The sequence below is a fragment of the Lepidochelys kempii genome, chromosome 7 (assembly GCF_965140265.1).
Source record: "Lepidochelys kempii isolate rLepKem1 chromosome 7, rLepKem1.hap2, whole genome shotgun sequence".
Classification (NCBI taxonomy): domain Eukaryota; kingdom Metazoa; phylum Chordata; order Testudines; family Cheloniidae; genus Lepidochelys; species Lepidochelys kempii.
The window spans coordinates 35,853,965-35,876,991 of NC_133262.1; the positions used below are offsets into that span (position 1 = coordinate 35,853,965).

General features: G+C 38.0%; 1 protein-coding gene across 4 annotated transcripts in view; it reads right to left on the bottom strand.

The window, feature by feature from the left end:
• Window positions 1-14,718: 14,718 nt before the first annotated feature.
• The window catches only part of HDAC11 (histone deacetylase 11), a 70,033-nt gene continuing 61,724 nt past the window's right edge, over window positions 14,719-23,027 (bottom strand). For all 4 annotated transcript variants that reach the window (XM_073352187.1, XM_073352188.1, XM_073352186.1 and 1 more), the window contains 2 exons: window positions 21,735-21,913; window positions 14,719-17,821 (listed from right to left, as the gene is read on the bottom strand). In XM_073352187.1, coding sequence (XP_073208288.1) covers window positions 17,579-17,821; window positions 21,735-21,913 — 422 coding nt within the window. In that variant the 3' untranslated portion in view covers window positions 14,719-17,578. The remainder of the gene's footprint in view (window positions 17,822-21,734; window positions 21,914-23,027) is intronic.

Genomic DNA, 23,027 nt, shown 5'->3' on the forward strand with positions numbered 1-23,027 from the left:
TCTCAGCAAAGAGACTTGTAAAGTGACTCTGGCATAATTTATGGTAACAGTCTGAGACAAGTATAACATTTTCAAGCCAAGAACTGTCAAATATACTAGTTTCCAAAACACCCACAAAAATAGCTCTGTCTGCTTCAGATAATTTGTTGAAGTTGATTTTTATTTGAAAGGAACACCAACTTAAAATCTAAGCAGTTTAAAAACATGGTTATTGTTGCTAAACATTATATCAAAGCAGTGCCCAAAGGCCCCATCTGGATTGGGAACCCATGGTGCTGGGCCTTGTACAAACATAAAGAAGAGCCACCACGAGCGGCTGGGTGCTCTCAGGTAAAATCAGGCCAACTTTTTAAGCACCTTTTTAAGCACCAACTTTTTAAGTACTTTTTAAGTACGGATTGAAGATCCTGGCTTTAAGCCCCCATTCTTAAAAACCTTACCCATTAGCTGTATGCAGAAGGAGACAGGAAGTTAGAGAAGGGAAGAAGTTAAGGTCACAACCACAGAAAAGGAAAATTATTTTGGTGGCAATATCCTCTGATGGACTGTGGTGGTGAAAGGTGGGAAAGAGGGAGGCCAGGGAAGAATAGTCATCACATGAATTAACTAGGCTATGGACTCATGTCTTGGCAGCTGGGGGAGTGAGCATAGTGTGAATGCTATGGAGAGATCCTGCCTTATTTCTTTCCTGGGGGCAAAGAAAGGCTTCCTGCACCATCTGCACTCATCCCTGTGCACTACGGCAGTAGAGGGCAAGCCGCAGCCTTTTATTTGTAATGAGCTTTTCATCGCCCTCTATTTTAATGACCCAGCAATTACTTTTTCTTCAATTCAAATTGCTCTCTCTCCTCTGCCTGCGATGCAAATCAAGGCAAAGTCATGGAACAACTGGCAAATTTTTATCACTGAGGGTTTCACCTTTTGGTTATAGGTTTTGTTGCAAACTTCTTTAGATCTCAAAATAGACAGAAAATGGACAGATTCCTCAGCACTTACAGTGTACTGTATCTGCACATGATTTGATATATTTAATGCTTAATTATAAGACGTTAAAAAGAAGGCAGAAATTTCCACCATATGTTTTAAAAATGCCGTATTTGGTTTATGTCACAGAAAGACTTGTAAACTTGAAAAAATGACTATATATTCATTACTCACCTAAAACAGTCAAATCTCTTGAGGTTTCAGTAAAAAGAATTACATCAGAATTGGAAAGATATACAGAATTGATCCAAAGATTGGCTCTTATTGGTGGAAAAAATTAACTACCTTTATATCTTAGAATATGCAATTTAACAAATTATCTGTAACACTAGGATTCCGTGTGGAAGGAAAAAGTAACAGATGAAGAGTGTTGTGGTTCCACATACCATTGAGTTGGCAAAACGTAAGTGCTGTATTTGTAACGTGTTCAATATCTCCTCCAACGGGCTGTCTTTCCGCGACTGCTGTACCTAATTCAACTCCAGGCAAAATGATGGTCTCGGGTAAAACCAATGCAATGAGAATCGGAATTGGACCCATCATGCCCATTCAGATCCACAGCCCCACCACATTTATTTCCTATGCCTATTCAATTTTTCCCATGAAAGGAGCTTTGCCTTTTCCCACAATATTTTGAATTTGGTTTCAGAAAAAAATTACAGTATTATACTCAGCACACTCAGATTGTATATGTACAAAGTGCTGTATTAAAATAAGGGCTAAATTGTGGCTTTGCTACAAGCCCCATGCAAAGGGCAGCAGCATTGCTGCAGTGATCTGGGAGCAGGAAGGAATCAGATTGTCACTCAGCCCACCACTTGATTTCCAGTTTTGCCCCTTGCTCTGGTGTAAAGGGGCCTTAATGAGAACCAGGCCCAATATGCTCAGTTTCCAATAGAAACTAATACTTCATGTAGCTCTCCAAGATCATTAGCAGGCTCTGGAGGGAGCCTCCTCCATCCCTATGAGTAGAGAGTATGGTCTGAATAAAGAAAGGGGCGGGGGAGGAGGAGGGAAGTAGGGGTATGGAAGAGGAAATCCAGTAGGCCTTCAAAAAAACAACTTGCCCCCTCAAAGCCCCACAGGACTAGCAGCATGAGCTGAACTATGTCACATACATTGAAAGCACTGGACATTCTGGAGGGTGTGAGTCTGGGACGACACAGTTTGCAAGCTCTGGGCCTGATTGTGAGAGTTGCTGAGCACCTGCAACTCCCACTGAGTTCAATGCAAGTTACAAGTGTCCAGCACCTCTCAGGATCAGCCCCTCTGTTACTGCTTCTGATCTGCTGGGCCCTGCAGAGCCATCTAGTTGATGTTAAAGAAAATTATCATCCTTAGGAGAAAAATATCAAAAGAAGAAAGAATATGTTTGCAATTATACAACAATAACTGGCATAACACATCAGCAGCAAGCTCCTAAATCTTAGATCTATCTGAACTCAGCAAATGCCGTCAGTTCCTGGCAGCAGTACCAGACTGGTCAAAGATTGAATCCAGAATTATCATTTTATTAGTTTCTGGATCACAGCAAGAAGAGGAAAGTTATCCCCAAGGTAGCTGCTTCAAGAGAGGGCAACCAGAGTAAATTTCTCTCACTTGGCACATTGTACTGGGGTCATTTCACTGACTAGGGGAAGATGACCTAAGCTACAATGTGTGGGGCTAGTGATTAAAACAAGATAGAGTTGCATGTGAGAGAGAATAAATAGCTGGCTGTCTGTGTGTGTGAAAGAAAGAAAGAAAGAAAGAAAGAAAGAAAGAAAGAAAGAAAGAAAGAAAGAAAGAAAGAAAGAAAGAAAGAAAGAAAGAAAGAATAAATAGCTGGCCATGGCAAAAGATTCAAAAGTGACTTCAGAACTCCAAGATCCAGGAACCTGTGCGGGGAGTAGTAAAAAGAAGAGTCTTAAAATGAAGTACAATGTACAGGCTTCAGTCTGGATTTCATCTCCCAAAGAATGGAAGAAGACATGGCCCACACCACTTCTCTTGTAGCCTCTCTTTGCTAAGCAACATCTGACATATCTCAGGCAAACAAGTGTTGCAATTACATTTGGCAACTAAGGGGAAAAGGAGGTTGGGGAAAAGAGGCGGTGATAGAAGAGATAACTGGAATATGCTGGTTACTGGTATGTCACCTCCTGCACCACCTGCAAACTAAGCAATTGTGGGCGGGCGGGGAGGGGCAGGAAGGGAACCTATAACGTGAAAGCAGCAATGGAACAAAACTAAGTCTGACAAAGAGCTTCTTAAAAAGTGAACATTTGACCTGTTTGCCACTTTCATCCTTAGTCGATACAGATGTCTAAGTCAAGACACTCATAATGTTATGAGGCACTGGGCAGGCAAAGCACATTAGCTTTTTTCTAACACAAGCCCTGCTTCAGTTAACATGATTTCTAAATTAAGAACAGACAGGGCCTAAGAACTAAAACATCCTCATACCCAAGTGGGAAAAAATTATGTAGGCTGATAGGTTTGGCAAATGGGGAGGAATACCAAGGAAGACAGTGGACAGAACACTTTGTTCTGTGGAATGTGCCAGTTTGTTAGTTACTGCAATTATTTGCCTCTGTGCTAAAATAAAAGTTTGAGTAATTATGATTTTAGTAGTTTAACTAACTTAGTGACTTTACTACTAAGAAGTTTGTATTGGGGCAAGTCCCACAGCTGGCATCTAGCCAGTGTGTTGACTTGCCAACAGTCAAATTTATTGCTATTTCACTTTACTAGAATTCCTTTCACTGGACTCTTTGGAACGTTAAAACAACTAAAATGTCGGGACAATTTGGTGAAATAATGGCACACCTGGCATTATGGTGGAAGTTTACTGTGGGAAACTTCACGTTGAAAAACATTTTGGTCAAATGAATCCTTTTCTTTGCAAATATGTAAAATACAGCAAACTTCTAGTGTCCTTCCACCAACACTTTCAAAAATGTACAGGGAGGATTGTTGAACTATGTCCTGGTTGTCTGTAGTAATTTGCAGTAAATCAACAATCTGCCTTACAATGTATTTTCCTATAATCCAAAGCAATAAAGCATACCAGAGATCTGTCATATTATTTCCACAATATTTCTATCTAGTATCTTTTGTTCCTTTTATCTAAAAAAGAAAAGGAGTACTTGTGGCACCTTAGAGACTAACCAATTTATTTGAGCATGAGCTTTCGTGAGCTACAGCTCACTTTATCGGATGCATACCATGGAAACACGGTATGCATCCGATGAAGTGAGCTGTAGCTCACGAAAGCTCATGCTCAAATAAATTGGTTAGTCTCTAAGGTGCCACAAGTACTCCTTTTCTTTTTGCGAATACAGACTAACATGGCTGTTACTCTGAAACCTATCCTTTTATCTAGTATCTTGCTTCTATCTTGCATCTTTGGTATGGTGACACAAATTCTGATCGGACGTTACTTTAGCATAACTAAGATCAATATCTGGCTAATATCAGTATCTCAAGCCTCTGCACAATACTGTATTTTCATGTACTACATTTTTCCTTTCCACAAAGACGTACATATGCTCTTCCTTGCAAGCTCCTCCTGACAATTCACTTTGTTCAGTTAACTTTCCACCTTTAACCAGACTCTCTTGCCTACAATATAAAACATCATAAAAATTACAACGCAACCAAACTAATTCCTTCCCACTCTCCTGTAACTATAAAATGCGTGTCAAACATAAGCAATCCAAATCACATGAGCTTGTTGCATCTCCTGCCTCGCCACCTTCTGTCTGTACATTGTCTAACTTAGGACCTAACCACACATCCTTTACCCATTAAACTAGCCCCAGTGAAGACAATAAAGAGTCCCTAGAACCTGAGCCTGTAATCATTACCAGATATAGCGCTACACGGGGTAGTAAGCACTATGTCCATTAGTATTTCCACAATCAGGTCCTTGTATAATAAGTTCTTCAGAGGAGGGCCTTTGGGTCAGTCTGCTCTCATTTATGTCAGTGTGAATGCAATTCCACTGACTTCAAGGATGTTACTTTAATCAGATTTTATAATAGTGTAACAGATCAAAAATTGGTTCTTTGTCTTGCGTGTGTCTGTAAAGGTCCATATGTACCAATGATGCTATAAAATAGTTTCCAGAGCTGTGTTTGGATGGGGCTTGCAATAGGCTGCCACTCTCATATGATACTGACTATACAATCATATACTGACTGTACAATTATATACATGGCCTGTCTTCCCCATGCATATTCATCTTGCTATCAATTCCTTTGCTTAAGCTCCAGATTTTAATCAATTTTCAGATGGCAAAAATCCAGCTGTAGCAATTTTCAAATTTCTTTGTGGGGTGTTTCTTATAATCAGTTCTGCTATAAACCTGAGACTCTGCTTTGTGGATATCTTTTACGAGTTAAACCCTGAAGTTCAAAAATGGATTGTGTAAGAACTTGAAACCAGTGAAATTTGGCCAGTATGAGGGTATTTTCATGAACCACAGGCTTTAGATAATTCTTAGCTGAATTCATTTCCAGCTGTAGACTAGAAATGGAACAAACCTAATGGGTTACAACTGTTATACAATCCATAAAATATCAAAATATGAAATCTCCTATTGACATATAATTTGAAACATTGTGTGTGTAGATTGCTAGCAACAAACTTATGTTTGTGTTGTAGCTAACAAAGCCATCGAAGTATCCACATTCTTATACCCTATGAAAAATATGTTTTCAATAGAATACTCTCAGCCTATAAAATCAAACATCCTTTATTCTGAAATAAAAGTTCTATTAAATATTTTGTATTGCTCTTTTCTTCTGTTCTACCTTATGGGCCCAATCCTACAATGATATGCATAATGAGATAAGGAATTCTGTTACTAGTGCAATGCAAACCTTTCACAACAAAATCTGTAACCAGGTGGCATCCTGCTAGCTCTGTCTTCTAACATGGATCAGAATTCAGACGTATGTAGCTCTTTATGGATATGTCTAAACTGCAGTGTAAAATCACACTAACCCAGGACTTGTACCCAGGGTCCCACGGGGGTGCAGGGTCTGAGCCTGAGTCAAGCTGCGACCCAGGGTTCAAGCCCTATTGCTTTGCAGTGTAGATGCAGCCCCACTGAACTTGTGCTCTGGGAGTCCACCAAAAGTATCCCACAATCCTATGGGCGGACTTTCTTTGTCCTCTGGACAGTCAAGTTTGGTGGACTGTCAAGTTTTCCCACACTACACCACAAACAAACGACTAAAGTGGCCACATTTTTGGAGGGCGCTAGGAAGTCTGGGATATGGGTGGTTGGACTCCTGTCTGCATAATGCAGCATATATACCGGAACCCCAAGGTTCAACAATTCCTAACCTGGGATTACAAGTGAGGGTAGATAGTCAAGCCCTAGGTTAACAAACCCAGGGACTGGTAACTTGAGTTCTACTAATCCTAGGCTTACATTGCACTGTAGACATACCCTATGAGTCCCACAAACCTTTTGTCAAAGCAAAACTTTGTGATGCTTCTAGCTAGGTACAAGATTTTTTGAGATGCAGTTTTATGGCTTGGAAATTAAACTTCTAACCCTTGATCACAGAGTTGGGCCTTCTGGATAAGTGAAACTTCACAAATTATGAGCCCTATAATGCCAGGAGTTTAAACTCAATTTATCAGTTAATTTTGCATTTCACCTTTGCCATTCAAATGAGCCAAAACCAAAGCTAAACACAAGGGGTGCAAGACAATGCAAAAATAAAGGAACAAAAAAAGTTCAGTGAAACCCATGCTAATTTAAAACCAGCAAGTTTAGCAGCGGTTTAATTAATACTTACCAGCAATGACAGAGAACAAACCATCAACTTACATGTCTCTTACTGAGATCAGATGATCACATGAAACTACCAGAGATACTTGGCCTGATAGGTCAAAGGATTTCTTTGCATATGAAGGATGATGAAAATCAGCAGAAGTTTAGGAAAACTTTAGGTAGCCACCATTTTGATTCAGGTGGTTAGGCTTTATTTGAGGTGGGGAGAGGAGTTGTTTTTAAATGAGACTGGCTCAAATATTAATTTACATTAAAAATTCTGAACATTTTGAGCAGGAGTTGTTGTTTTCTACAAAACTGTTGTTTTATAGCGTTATTCCCAAATAGCTATTCCTGATTTACTTTGTGGTTGATCCACACATGGAGTTAATCAGGAATAGTTAATCTACTTTAAATTTGCACCCTACCTTTCATGTGTAAACAAGTCCGTATTTCAAAATTATGGTCAATATTGAATGTTCAATCCAAACTGAACGTAATTACAGTGAAATGAACTCTAAGGGAAATGATGAGAACTGGGAAAGGTAGGACAGGATTAATGCTTTTTTGTGTTTGTTGGCACAAAAAGGAGAACTTCTAGGTAGCCCATAGTCTGTTTCTGTAGTAAGAACAGTGAAACATCTGTCAGTCTTCCTGTGAATTGCAGGCTGGTTCAGGTTGTTCAGGATTTCCAGAAGGTTGTTTTTTTTAATCAGACAGCACCTTTTTGGATCCTACATACTTGCTTTATAGCATTATTTTAATATTTTTAAAGAGAACAAGAATATCCACAGATAATAGTAAAGATTAAGGCAGGGATTGGCAACCTTTGGCACACGACCCTCCAGGGTAAGCCCCCTGGTGGGCCAGGCTGGTTTGTTTATCTGCCGCGTCTGCAGGTTCGGCCGATCGCTGCTCCCACTGACTGCAGTTTGCCGCTCCAGGCCAAAGGGGGCTGTGGGAAGCGGTGCCGGGTGAGGGACGTGCTGGCCGCCGCTTCCCACAGCCCCCATTGGCCTGGAGCGATGAACCGCAGCCAGTGGAAGCTGTGATCGGCTGAACCTGCGGATGTTGCAGGTAAACAAACTGGCCCGGCCCGCCAGGGAGCTTACCCTGGTGGGCCATGTGCCAAAGGTTGCCGATTCCTGGATTAAGGCTTTATGTTATCATTAGAAACACTGGAGCTGAGCTGCTGCAGTGCTTCAGTGCAGATACTCACTACAATGATGGGAGGGGTTCTTCTGTTGCTGTACTTAATCCACCTCCCCAAGAGGTGGTAGCTAGGTCGATGGAAGAATTCTTCCATTGACCAAGCGCTGTGGAGACTGTGGGTTAGGTCACCTTAACTACATCGCTCAGGGGGTGTGGATTTTTCACACCTCAGCGTGACATAGCTGGGTCAACCTAACTTTAAACCTGGCCTAAAACCCCCCAAGAATTGGGAAAAAAGATGCTTTGGGACCTATGTGGAAGGTTTCCTGCTCTTTCCTCTGAAGTGTTATTTGCTAGGGAAACAGGAATCTGAGCTAGCTGGACCATTGGTCTGCTCCAGTGTGGTTGTTTCTATTACATAAATTTAACAGTGATCAAAATGAGGACATCATCCAAACTGGAGGAATAGTGAACACACAGGGGGAGAAAACCGAACTACAAAAAACTTAGAGCAGCAGGGACTGCTCATGGGGGCTGGAAGGTGGGATGGAATTTGCTACAAATAAATCTCTAAATTCCACACCTTTAGGAAGAGAAAATAAAAAGCAGAGATAAAACGTATGGGATGTAAAGAAGCAACAACAATTGCCACATTAAAGAAAATATATTCTCCTCGTCTTTCCTGAATACTGTCTTACTTTTACTTTTTCATGTAACCAGACATTATAATTGCCTCGGAGAGGGTATGGGAATGGGAGGTGATCCCCTTGCATCTTAACTTCAATGGTCCAGAATGTAGAATTATGGGAACTACCAAGGCAAAGTTTAAAAAATAATTAGGGCCAGATAGGCAACTGATCATTGGCGGTCATCACTGGAAAAATTAGGTGAGTACAAGAATATTGAGAAGATGCATCTACGCCAAACAATATTTTTGTCCCATCACATTAGTTTCATTTCCTTGTAATACATTCTTCATTATAAAAGGTATTTTGGCTTTTTTTTTAGTAATTACACGAGCAGCACTGGAAGGCAAGTATAAATTTAAGGGAGCAGCATGCGTGTACGGCACAAACTGCTCCCCATACATGGAGCCACTTTAGGGTACTACAGAAAGATCAATAGACCTTAATTCATCTTTTTAAATGAAAAATTGATTTTTGTTGATAATGAACCATTTTTCACACTTTGCAGGTGATGTCTCTGTGTGAATCACTGTTAAATTTCAAAACTTTAAACTTTTTTCTTTTCAGTAAAAGAACATTGGTACTTACTGTATGGGAAGAAACCAACCAACCAACCAAGAAAAATAGGACAGAAATGGCAATATTAATTGCTCCAGGTTGACTTTTTGGGCCAACCTCAAATCTAAGTTTGTCCCTGTGTACTTAGACAGATACACACTGTTGCATAAAAAAAGTCCTTTCATGCAGCATGAGAGGTACTTCAGAGGAAAGTTGCCTGTATGACCGCACACTGTTATTCTACACTATGGAAGTATTCTACATACTTCCTGCCACTGCTATCATCAGTTAAGCTTGAACTGGTGCAGCATGTAATGAAATTTACAAAGTTCAACACATAATGCAAAATTGACATCTACATACCAAACAGCAGCTTCCAGCTGCACAGCAGACACAAAAGACTAGCTAGTTCCATAGGAATGGATAAGAGAACAGGTCCTATATATGTTAACTGTTCTTGACATGGACACTTCTTGGATCTGAAAGGTTATATATAGTATTATGTCCTCATATGAGTACTAATCAATAATTTTGGGCAACTGACCAGAGATACATACTTTAATACACCAAGAAGAATTCTAGTCCTGGCCCCAGACTACAATTATTGGGTAGCATTGGGCTGTGACTGGGTAGTTGACAGAGTGAAATTCAATTATAACTAAATTTGAACCCCAGCATAAGACCAACTAAATTAAACCTCTAATGGCTTAGACAAGTGGGAAAGTGGCCTAAAGTCTTCCTGTCATACCTGGTTGTTAGTAGTTAGTACCACAAGAAACGGGTCTATTTTAATGAATACTTCAGATATTAATCAGGATAGAACTCATTGCTATATACATTATTGAGATTCGTATAATCTCCCAATACATCTGCAGGGAGAAAGTGAGGACTAAATTCCAATAAATACATGAACTTTGATTTTTCCAGTGCTTATGAAAAGTGCCAGCTTGACATCTCGTATGTAGGCCATAATTACCAGATGGGGGACTCTACCCTGGGAAGCAGTGACTTTGAAAAAGATTTGCAGGTGCAGGTGGATAATCAGCTGAACATGAGCTCCCAGTGCAATACTGTGGCCAAAAGAGCTAATGTGAGCCTTGGAAACATAAGCAGAAGACTCTCGAGTAGGCAAAGAGAAGTTATTATACCTATATATTTGGCACTGGTGTGACAACTGCTGGAATAGTGTGTCCAGTTCTGGTGTCCACAGGTCTAGAAGGATATTGATAAGTTGGAGAGGGTTCAGAGAAGAGCCACGAGAATGCTTAAATTATTAGAAAATAGGCCTCCTTATAGTGATAAACTAAATAGGTTGAGCTCGAATCTAACAAAGAGAAGGTTAAGAGGTACCTTGATTACAGTCTATAAGTATCTACATTGTGAATGAATATTTGATAATGGGTTCTTCAAGCTAGCGGAAAAAAGGTATAACATGATCCAATGGCTGGAAGTTGAAGCTAGACAAATTCAGACTGGAAATATGGCATACATCTTTGACAGTGAGGGTAATTAACTATTGGAACAACATACTAAGGGTTGTGATGAATTCTCCATCACTGGCCATTTTAAAATCAAAACTGGATATTGTTCTAAAAGATCTGCTCTAGGAATGATTTTGGGGAAGTTCTGTGACCTGGATCACACAGGTCAGACCAGATTATCACAGTGGTCCTGTCTGGCCCTGGAATCTCAATCTCTGAACAGTGAAGTCCTCTCTCTGCAAAGAAGGTACAGCATACAAACAATTCTAACTCCCCTGATGCAGCCCTGCCACTGAGCTTCAACCTTGATTTGGATAAAATACATTTAGGAGCAAAAAGAATAGCTCATTTTTCATGTCCATTCAAACCTTGGCTTCTCTGACTTCTCTTGAATGCTAATGAAGGTGCCAATGGCTGCCATTACGTAAAACTAAGAAAATTTTTCAGCCAAAATTTTTCATCAAAAAGTGCAGATTTGGTGATGATTAAATGTTTTGAGAATTCATGTCAGTTTCATCTAAATGTTAATGTAGGGAAAAAGGCAAAAAATGTGAAAAAAATTAAGGTTTGGTTTTGACATTTTCAAAACAAAAGTGTTTGCTTTTTGATTAAAAAAACTTGTAATTACAAAATTTCCTTCAATTTTATTAAAAATTAAAAACTGTTAAAATTTCTGACAATCTAAACAAAATGTTTCATTCAATTCTAAATGAATTCTTTAAAAACTTTTTTTGTGCCTGAAATATTGAAAAAAAAATTCATTTCAGATCTACCCCAAGCAACTTTTTATTCTGATTTTTCAGAACTGCCAGTTGAACCAAAAAGTTGGTTATTTGCACAGTTCTACAACTATGGTGGTGGTTTTGTGTGATGTGGAAACGCTCCTTGGAAGTGACCTGAGACCTGTACATTTGACACAGGCTGAACAGCCATTAAATGTTTCTTTTGGTTACTATCAAGGGGCTGATCCTGTAAGCACTCAGATCTGGGACATGGAGCATGGAATTATTGCAGAATTGGGCTTCCAGACTGGATCTGAATCATCATAGAAGTTAAATGTTTTTATATAACATTACCAATCCCTCTTATAGTAATAATCTACAGATTTCTGGTGATCAATATTCTGATTGGTGGGAAATATTTTAAGTTCTTATGGTGGGGAAGTTATAATTAAATATTATAAAGTTACAGCCAAAATTAAGTAGATTAATATTTGACTAATAAATTTCAGAGAATCACTGGAAGTTTTACAAGAAAGTAGCCCAGTAACTCATCACCTAAAGACAATAGTGGTACAATCTACAGGGAATATGAGTTGTAAAATACAAAAGAAAACACTAAAAACTGAATGTTAAATACTGAAACAAGTAGGGAGGATATTCAGGGGTGTATGTGTGTGTGGGGGAGTGTTCATATAAAATTAATGTTACAATTAATAAAGAAGACATAAAAAATGAAGACATTACTAACTAATCTAGCCTGGCACCAGAAAATCTGAATGGAATTTAAAACAAATATTGCTTATTATCTGTATCTATGTAACATGTCACAGAACTGGTGAATTTTCCACAAAAACTAAACTGGGAAAACCAAAGATAATAAAATGTGTAGAAAACTGTAAATAATGAAACTGAAAATAATTAAGAGGAAATACATGTCATGACAGATTGCTTAAAGTGGCAACTTGCCAGGGTTATATGTGTGCTCATATAAATTCTACAAGACAGATAGTCTTGGGAACATTTGGAGAATCATTTTGGCAAGTGTTGAGTTATCAGTTTGGAAGGATAATTCTAACAGAAAAGCTGTAATGGAGATCTCTGTAATTTGAGTAAAACATTGGTTTGCAATTAAATACCTATACTGCTATCACAGTTTAACACAGGAGTTATGGTATGAACTAAGAATATAATTTAGAAATTAGAAGAAAATTTGGGATCTCCATAAGATACAGACTTAAACAGGATTTGGAGATGGTTTATAATGCTAAAAAATTTGTTCCCTAATGTTTTAAACTAATATTTCCAGTAATGTTGGGCCAAATTTATACAGGGAATCAAGTTTCTTTATATTTGCAAAGTATGATAATGAGAAAATCCAGATTGCAAATTTACTTTAAGAGGCTGAGGTGATACCTCAATTAATTTGAGCTTGCAACAGAAGTCCAGTTAATAAACTTTTAAATGGTTTAAAGGTTAATTACTAATTTATATTTTAATATATTAATCACAGGATTTCATTTCACATAAATCTTTCTAAAACACACCAGTGACTAAGTAATCCAGGAGGCTACTGTCCTGCTGAATGTATTCTTTTGGCAATGAGTACATGAACCAGTCAGCTCATCTCTTACACCCAATTTATTTTATAAGTAATCTGTATTATCTGGAGATTCCTACAATAATAATACATGCAGCTGAGAATTCAAGAGTTATAGTTTAAATTCAGAATTCATCTATTTCTCTAAGGTTAATAATCTAAACCTAAGAGTGCACTTCTACAGTGCCTGCCAGGAGGGAATCTCCAAGTGCTTTATGTATGTTTAGAGTCCAGATCACCACCTCCTGCAGTAAAACCAATAGGGGAGGGAATCTCCATGATATCCTGCTTGTGAAGTTTTCTCCATATTATTCCACTGGGAGAGGCATGGGTTCCCCTGATCCTAATCATGTATGTTGCAGGGCCTCTCACAAACCCAGCAGATCCTCCAAAAGCCAGCAGCACCAACCTTACTGAGGCTCTGTATCTCTGGCTCTGCCCCCAGAGACCCACCCTTCTGGTCCCTGACAGCATGATGACTCTGTTGGAGCTGCAGAACCAGACTCCCCCAGGATGTAGTAGACCCCTGGGGGAAGGGGCACACGATAAAGGATAACAGAATCTTGGGCTGTATCATCTTTAATGACTCAACTCCAAAGTACCAAACAGAGGAATAGTTGTGTGACAATCCTCCAGCTTGCCCCGTTTTCTCCCCCTCCTACTGTGTGGCTGTTGGACCCATGAAGCTAACTTCAGTTCCCCATTTTGCACAAGCTGAGGGAGACCATCCTTCCAGCACAGATATAGAAAAGTTATGAGCCAGTTCTTTTACCCTCCCCGCACACCTTTGATGTAAATAAAATGTCCACTTTGTGGACAGGAAAACAGATACATAGGCTCAGATCCTCAAAAGATATTTAGATTCCTAACTACCACTGAAATCAATGGGAGTTATGTGCCTAAATACCTCTGGGTCATAACAATTAAGTTTGTTTAGGTCACACAGAAAGTCAGTGGTGGACTGTGCCCCAGAACCAACTAAATTTCATCCTGTGGCTTAGTCACAAGACCATTTAACATAATTTCCTTCCACATTAATGAAAAAATGCCTTTAAATCTTGACATCAGTCACAGCAGTTCGGTGGTTCTACCAAATACGTTCCATTGGGGGTTTTCTAAGACATGAGAGAGAAAACATACTGCTTTCATTTTTGAAAGCTAGTAGTAAAAATGCCAAAATGCCAATGAGTGCATGTACAGTGTTTGCTGTGGGCTAACTATGGGACCAATCCTGCAAACACTTGGGCAGAGTATAATGGGATGTGTCACTTATGTAAAGTGAAGCACAAGCGTTAGTGTTTGCAGGATCAGGTATATGATTCTCGGACTAGAATATTCTATTTCAGAAGTCAATATTTATGCATGTGAGAATGTTACGCTTGTCAGTAGTTCCACTGTGATCAAAGGGACTGCTTATGGGGAAAAAGGTTATTTGAAATGTTTGAAAAAGTTGTTTACATGAAAGGTAAGTACCCGAAGATTTGGATAGATTAAGAGTGTTCAATGTGTCTAAGATCTAAGTGATTTAGGTACACTGAATGGGACTTGTGATCCTACATCAAAATGGGTATGGATTCCCTGCAGGCTCACCTGTAACTGTTTTGAAAGTCTCACCCTAAACTATTTCATTTTCATTTTTAAAGCAACGTGATGAAATTAACTTCCAAACTTCCTTAAAGCTGATACTGAGTGTATTTTGCTGAGATTTCCGTTATATACTAAATGTGAAAAGGGGAAGGGAAAAGAAAGACGAATACAGGAGGAAAAGTCAGTCAACATTATCCAACATCATTTTAATTTCCACCAAGAGAGTAATATAAACATATTAAACACAAACAGAACACGTTTTTGAAAAGACCATATGGCACTATTACAGTGTTTTAGCTTGATACAAATGTAATTTTATAAAAATTATAAAAAAGTATAGGAACATTTTTAAGTAATATATCAGTAAAAACAACAAGGAGTCCGGTGGCACCTTTAAGGTTTTTGTTTTTGTGGATTCAGACTAACACGGCTACCCCCTGATACTTGACATCAGTAAAAATAAATCTCAACATTTTAATAGTACTTTGAATATTCTTACAGTAAGAATTTTAAAAGTGCTTTTTAATAACAGTGTTGTAACTCAGCATTAGTGCAGTGTGCCACATAGATTTTAAAGCAAATATTTATAGCGAGTTGTACAATTTTCTAAAACTAGTAGACTCAAGAGTCTGAGAAGTAGTGTTAATTGAGGTAAGTATTTCGATTACAACTAAACATTACTTAAGTACTTTACATGCTGATTCTATCACTAAGAGAAAAAAGTTGATATCCTTCATATGAAGACAGAAACCCTACTCATGTCATGAAACCAGCACTGTATAAAGAGAACATTAAGAAGGCAAAGAAAAATGGCTTCTCCAAAATATTTATACTACTTAGAAAACTATGATCCTATGCCACAGACAGTATTTAATACAAAAATCAAATTCTTTACATTTAATAGGTGCACCTAATTCTCCACTGAATAAATTATTTTGTTGACAATTCATGGCATTCCAAGAAAGCCTGATTTCAAGATTTTGTAGTTAATATATCTCAGTAATTAAGTAAGCCTTATTTAGATATTTCACAGTATATTTATGTCTGAATTAGTATGTGATTTTGTTTACTATCAGTGACAGCATCTTACTGCTATGTCTACTGCCAAATCTTTGAGCAAGTGAAAAGTGCAAAACTGTAATAGAACAAAAACCCACTGCCTGCTGTTACACTATACAATAATAATGGTAAGAGGGCCACTATACTTCTGAAAACCATGGTGTAACTTAGAGGTGCCTCAGAGGTTACCTTTTCAAATTACATCACTTTTTAAAATTAAAGTTCTTTATTGACTGTCTAAGGATGCAAAAATGTTGAATATTCACCACTCTATTGTTAAAGCCCTTATTTTTAAAGGGACAAGAAACTTAGTTTAAGAACCAATCCCTTGGCCCTCATTTGCATATTATAGGACCTGAACATTTCTTACCCAAATTTTTAGTTTGTTTAGAGAGGAAGATTTTAGTCAGTATGAGAAAAGGGAATAAAATATAAACTAATTCATTTACTCTGTAAGATGGTATGGTTTAAGAAGTGAAACAATTGACCATTTTTCTCAGTATTACACATAAGAACGTTTATACAAACATTAGCACTGAATTGATAACTAGAGGTGAATTGCACAACTATCTTCATTTTAAAAAGTAAAATATCATTCCTTTATTTCCAATAATTTGGAACATCCAGTAATGTTTCATCTAATTTGCATCTCTGTTTTTACAAATGCATTAGGAATGGTTTAATGGACATACGAATAGATATATTTTTGTTAACCACTTCCCAGTACCAAACTTAAACATGGGCTAGAAAATGATAAAATATAATGCAGAATTATTTTTATCTTTTCTTGACAGGAAAAGTTGACAGCAGTGTCCATAATAATTGCAAAGAATGTAGCTAAACAATTTATTAATAAAATTGGACTCTAATATCTACAGTTAGAGAGGAAACTCAATAGTTTATAATTAATTCAAATGATCACCCCTGGTTTTCAGATGATCACTCGGTAATTTTTATTTTTGGATAATAAATTCTTGATCACTAGTGTACTGAATTCTAAATTCACTTATTTTTTGGAAAGATTTCCAGTGCATGTAAATGTGAGAGGTTGTGATTCTTTAACATTTTGAATGATGTGCTGTTGTCGGATTAACCAGAGGTGCTGAATTTAGAGCAGAACATTTACCAAATAGTGATGCACAATCCTCATTATTATTACAGGAATAATAAATATACAGAGAATGGGGGAAGGATTTCCGACAATTGTTTGGATCAACATGGTTCTCTAATGTTACAATAAAATATGCCAAAGTGCACAATTAGTGGTACTAGAGTATTGTGGAAAATTCCGCCAAAACTACATGCACATTGTCACAACTGTCACATTACCCTTCACACCTCTCTTGTCTGTTCCTCTCTGTCTCTTGATTTCTCAACACCACTCCTTTTTCTGCTAGTCTTTATCTCATCTACTTATGTACATTTCCAAAATGTACTATCAAAATCAAGAAAATGTAGGTACAGCACAAAAACAATTCAATTTGCATTTTTATTGTCCTTGCAATTATTGAAAAGCCCTCTCATTCAAATGGTTCTGCTCAGGGCTTAAAATTTCCCTCCTCCCATCTACTGAAAGAACTGCACCATTACTAAGTGGCCTGGGACCATCTTCAGAGCCTACCCCTAGAATCCTTTCAAGAACACAGTAGACTTTCCATAAAAATAAGAGAAACAATTAAAGCTAGTTATACTATATATTACAAACAGAAATACACTGCCCTTGAGTATATCTCTAAATTAATTCTCAAAGATCTGCCGCCTTTCATACCATAGCTACTCCAGAGTGCATCAGAAGCAAGTTAGATACTTGCAATCATTCTGGGACTAGCTAGTATCTCTACTTTGTTAATGTTTTATAAGCAAATAAATCTCTCTCTCTCATGTTATATTATATTAACTCTGACAGAGCAGGGGAGACTTTTTGTTCCTATGTATAAACACTATACAATTAGTGAATTTTCTTTCTAAAACATAGTACTGTCTCACTGTAATGACAGGTTAGTTAAATCTAAAATGGATTCTCTAATCATCAGTTCTACCTTGGGGTTTTTAGCTTCACTGGTTGCTAGCTCCTTGTCAATAAGCCCCAGGTTGTGCAAATTAAGAATAGAATCAGCAATTATCCGTGCTGTCCTCTTCTGATAGCCTCCAGATGTCACCATCAAGATAGGAATTCTGTGGCTTCTGGCAGCCCTGAATACCGCTTCATCTCTTTTAACAATTCCCTGCATATTTACAAAAATGAAAAACAAAGTGAAATTATATGAATGTCACTTACTTTATATTTTTACTGGTATGGATTTGTAGCTTGTAGCTTATGCTTTTATGGCTTTATATACATGAGAAATTACCATTATGTGATCTACATGCTTGATTTTCTAAACAGGAATACAATGAAAATCTGTTAAACAATTATTTAAATTATTTAAATATCCCTCTAGTAGTGTATCAAACAGTATGCTTTGGCTTTCTATACATGAACTTTTCAAAGACTATTTATTATTTGTATTACAGTGGTGAGTAGAGGTCACAACAGATTGGGGCCCCATTGTGCTAGGTACTGTACAGACTCATAGTAAGATAGTTCTTGCACAGAAAACCTAGACACCACAGAAAAGGGGTGGGAAAATGAAGCATTATCCCCATTTTACAGATAGAGAACTATAAGACATCATAGCCCTGATTCAGAAAGGCATACAAGCACATACTTAACCACAGGAGGACTACTCGCATGCTTAGGATCAAGCGACTTGCCCATGATCATATAAGACATTCCTAGCAGAACCAGGAACTCAACCCGGATCTCCAGTCCAAGTCCTGTGTCTTAATCACAAGATCATCTTTCCTCACCCTTCAAAAAGGGTACAATATGACTACTATAAGAACCTATCTACGTACTGTACAGTTGAATGGGGTCCTTCATGATCCTGACAGTAGAGAATCCAACAAGAGCACCAATCCCAATCTATTTCTTACTAACAGAGGGGAACATTCTAAAACATGAGAATAATAGGACAGACTAGGGATCAAGAGCTTCTATACTGTCACTGAACTCATTCTTTACTGCATGCAACAGAGAAGCAAAGTTTACTAGGTTCAAGAAACCACCTTTGAGGAAAAGGGAAATTCAGAATTACTTAATGAGAAAACATATTAAAATCCACAAGTATGGACAAAGTAAGGATAATCCTAAAAGACGCATAATAAAAGGTGCAACCAACCTACTACAACTCCTCTCCAAGACAATAATAAAAGTAAGAAATGTTGCTTCACAATGGACTGTTCAGAAATCAAAAGGTTAAAAAATTACTATAAATAGAGAAGGGGGAAAGGAACTAAACAAGAATATTGAAAATCACAACTGTGGGGAAAGAAGCGGCCAAAACAGGTATAAAATGAGTCTGTGCTAGACAAAGGGCTTAAGAAAAATAAGATCATCCCTTATAAATGCATCAGGGAAAAATACTGGAACAAAATTAGAAAAATGAAAAAAGGGTGAAAATGAATATTTAAATTTGGCTATTTTAACTGTTTTTTAAAATCTATCTAAAGATTTTTTGTTTGTTTAAATGTACTGTACAAGGACAAAGGGTTTAACTAGGAATAGCAAGATGAAATTAAGATTAAAAATTTAGGCTGAACATCAGCAACAACTCCGGTGTAGCAGATTCTTAAGTGAAATATTAGAAGCTTCAGCAAATGGTACATTTTAGAACAGACTAGACTCAGATGTAGAAAAATATACTATAAGGAAAAATTCTGAACTTGCAGAAGGATAAGCTAGATAACCCAGTAGCTATGATTCTGTGATTCACAGAAATCTAAAAAGGGACAACAATCATTGCATGGCTAGAGCACTTTCTATCCAAGGATGTCAAAGTGCTTTACTAACATGAATGAATTAAACCTAATCGATTAGGGGTATGGAACGGCTGCCATATGAGGAGAGATTAATAAGACTGGACTTTTCAGCTTGGAAAAGAGACAACTAAGGGGGGATATGCTAGAGGTCTATAAAATCATGACTGGTGTGGAAAAAGTAAATAAGTGTTATTTTCTCCTTCTCAGAACACAAGAACTAGGGGCCACCAAATGAAATTAACAGACAGCAGATTTAAAACAAACAAAAGGAAGTATTTTTTCACACAATGCACAGTCAGTCTGTGGAACTCCTTGCCAGAGGATGTTGTGAAGGCCAAGAGTATAACAGGGTTCAAAAAAGAACTAGATAAATTCATGGAGGATAGGTCCATCAAGGGCTATTAGCCAGGATGGGCAGAGATGGTGTCCCTAGCCTCTGTTTGCCAGAAGTTGGGAATGGGCGACAGGGGATGGAGCACTTGATGATTACCTGTTCTGTTCATTCCCTCTGGGGCACCTGGCATTGGCCACTGTCGGAAGACAGGATACTGGGCTAGATAGACCTTTGGTCTGACCCAGTATGGCCATTCTTATGTTCTCACACAAAGGAATAATCCGTATCTTAAATACGGGGAAACTGAGGCACAGAAAGACAATTCAATAACTTGTCCAGTATCACACAATTTAGAGAGCCAAAAATATAACCTAGATCTCCAGATACTCATTTATGTGCTTTAAGCATAATATTATCTTTATTTTGTTTACAACTGGGAGTTTAATTCAAACATTCTGAGAGTAGAAAATATTTGTACGGGAGTCCAAACACTTTGAGCTAAAATAGTCCTTTGCTAATCTTGGTTCCCATTTCAAGAAGAATAGTTTTAAATGAAATATATATATTTCAGTACAGCACATAGTATATCCTGACAGAGCAGAAGTTGCATTCCAAGACCATTAAAAAAAATACCAACAGTGCAACTAATTTCTCAATAGGTTCTTTTCAGCCTGCTTAAATATTTACATCAGAGAATACTTAATAATAAGAACTATTCTGATGACTCTTTGCTTGCTTAACACTTTGCAATTTACAAATTCAGCATTAAATACTGAGCTTCTCTTCTATCATCAATGACAATGGAAAATGAGCATCATCACTCAGACACTAAACACCAATCCCATCGCATGCAATGTCATTATTAAAGCTTCTTCTGAAATGTCTGTATCCCAAAATATTTTAGCTGATTTCTCAGAGCTCAGGATCGGATTCATTAGAAAATTTCCTAAGACAAACATGTATATAAAGCAGTATTTGTTGCATGTTATCAGCAAGCATGTATTGAGAGCAGATCTACGGACACTTAGAACTGCCTCAGCCCACACAGGACAAAGCGTGGATCCCTGAATCCAAAGGGGAACTGTGCCAGAAGCTAAGCCACAGCATTGCTAGTAGCACTTAGTTGATTGCCCGGCCCCATCTTCTTCCACCAGCTTCTGCACGCTCTTTACTTGCCGACTGTGGCAGCCCTGGCAGAGAGGGATGAAGACTGCTATGGGCTGTTACAAAGTGGCCTGTGATCAACTGTTCTCCATGTCCCCTGAGGCTAGGACAAGTAGTAATTGGCTTAATTTGCAGCAAGGGAGGTTTAGGTTAAATATTAGGAAAAGCTTGCCAGTTCTAAAGGTAGTTAAGCTCTGGAATAGGCTTCCAAGGAAGGCTGAGGAATCCCCAGCATTGGAGGTTTTTATGAACAGGTTGGACAAACACCTGTCAGGGATGGCCTACGTTTGCTTAGTGCTGACTCAAAGTAGGGGGCTGAACTTGATGACTTCTCAAGGTCCCATCCAGCCCTACATTTCTATGAAATTTGAAAACATTCAGCAGGAAGGACTGATTCACATATCAACTTATTCTTTTTTCCTTCCCTGGTGCCTGCACTTAAGGTTTTGCAAGCTCTGGGCCAAGAACAAGGACAGCTAATGAATTAAATGCTAGAAAATGATAACTTACAAAACTGCAGTTGCTATGTCTGTCCTTTCCTGGGGACTAAGAGAGGAAAGACAAGACAAGAGGGAGGGGAAGCTCAAGATCTGGGAATAGGGTGATAAGTTTCAGCAGAAAAGAACCATCAACTGGAAGGATGCGACTAGATTCTGGGGAGGTTCCAAAGCTTCAGAGCTAAGGGGGCAAAGTTGTGGTGAATCCAGCCATTGATACCGGTATTCACTGGGGAAAACCGCCCCCAGTAAAGTCTGTAGATATTGTATTGTTATACAAACCTGAGGTGAAATAGCAAGACCTCCCAGTGGATCACCATCCAAGATATCAGTTCCAGCGTTATAAATGATGATGTCTGGCCTCAATTCATTTAATGCCCCTTCCACATGTGTTTGTACCTTCTGAAGATATTCTGTGTCCTCTGTACCCCAGTCCAATTCAACCTTCCGCTTTATGGCTCCTAAAAAAATATTGGTTTAATGATACTGAATCAAAGAAACAAAAGAACATGCTGTGAAGGAAAAAGCAAGATTCAGAGAGAAGCAAGATGAAAAGCATAAAGATTACAATTTATGAACATTTTGAAAATATACAGAATTTCATAAGATTTTAACTTAAAAACATTCTAGCAACCTTTCTCCCTCTCCCCTCCCCGCCCCCCAAAAAGCTGCAGCTAAATTAAACACTACAACCTGGGAACATTTTACATTTAAAAGAAAAAAAACAAGCATAATGAATAAAAGAAATCATAATACAGAGGGACTATTATTGAATAAAAGTAATCTCCATTTATATTTATCCCATAAATATTCAACAACTGGGAAGGAAATCAGTAAGAATATCATCAAACTGACAAAAGACACAAAGGCCTGAAAGTAGTAAAATAAAGATGTAAAGAAAATTTAATTGCAGTGCAGGACAAATGCTGGCATGAAAGGCTGGTAAAACAAAGACCATTAAGATAAATTATTAATATTCATTTATATTACAGCAGCACCCAGAGGCTACAATCAGAATCAAGAGTCCCTCTGTGCAAAGTGCTGTATGGATGCCCAAAACTGCTTACCATCAAATATCCTTATCAGGTGTGTTGGCAAACACTAATTCATGCTAATTGATTATTTTGATGTCAGCAGGGTTCTGTATGAATCTGCCCCCACAGAACTGATTGTGGAAGTGGGGCCTAATTTAAGTTAAATAACTACAAATGGGTGAAGAGAGACATCGGATGGTGGATAAGGGTAAGAGAAAGGACACACAAGATTCTATAGCCTAGCTATGTGCACAGAGAATTTTGAAAAACTTACAAATACATTAAAATACAAATTGACAAATCAAATCCATTTCAGACTTTCTTCAAGGTAGGGACTGTGGCTCATTATCCTGTAGGTGCTGTACAAAACAAACTGGTGCTCTAGATCCACTGAATATAAACAAAAATTATAATGATCAATAATAATTTGTCCTAATAATCTTTATGAGGCTCATTGTTGTATTCCAGTCCTCATCCAGCTTTGCAGTTGTTCTGTCCTTCCATCTTTCTTTTATTCCTTTCATACTCTGCTTCCTTTGTT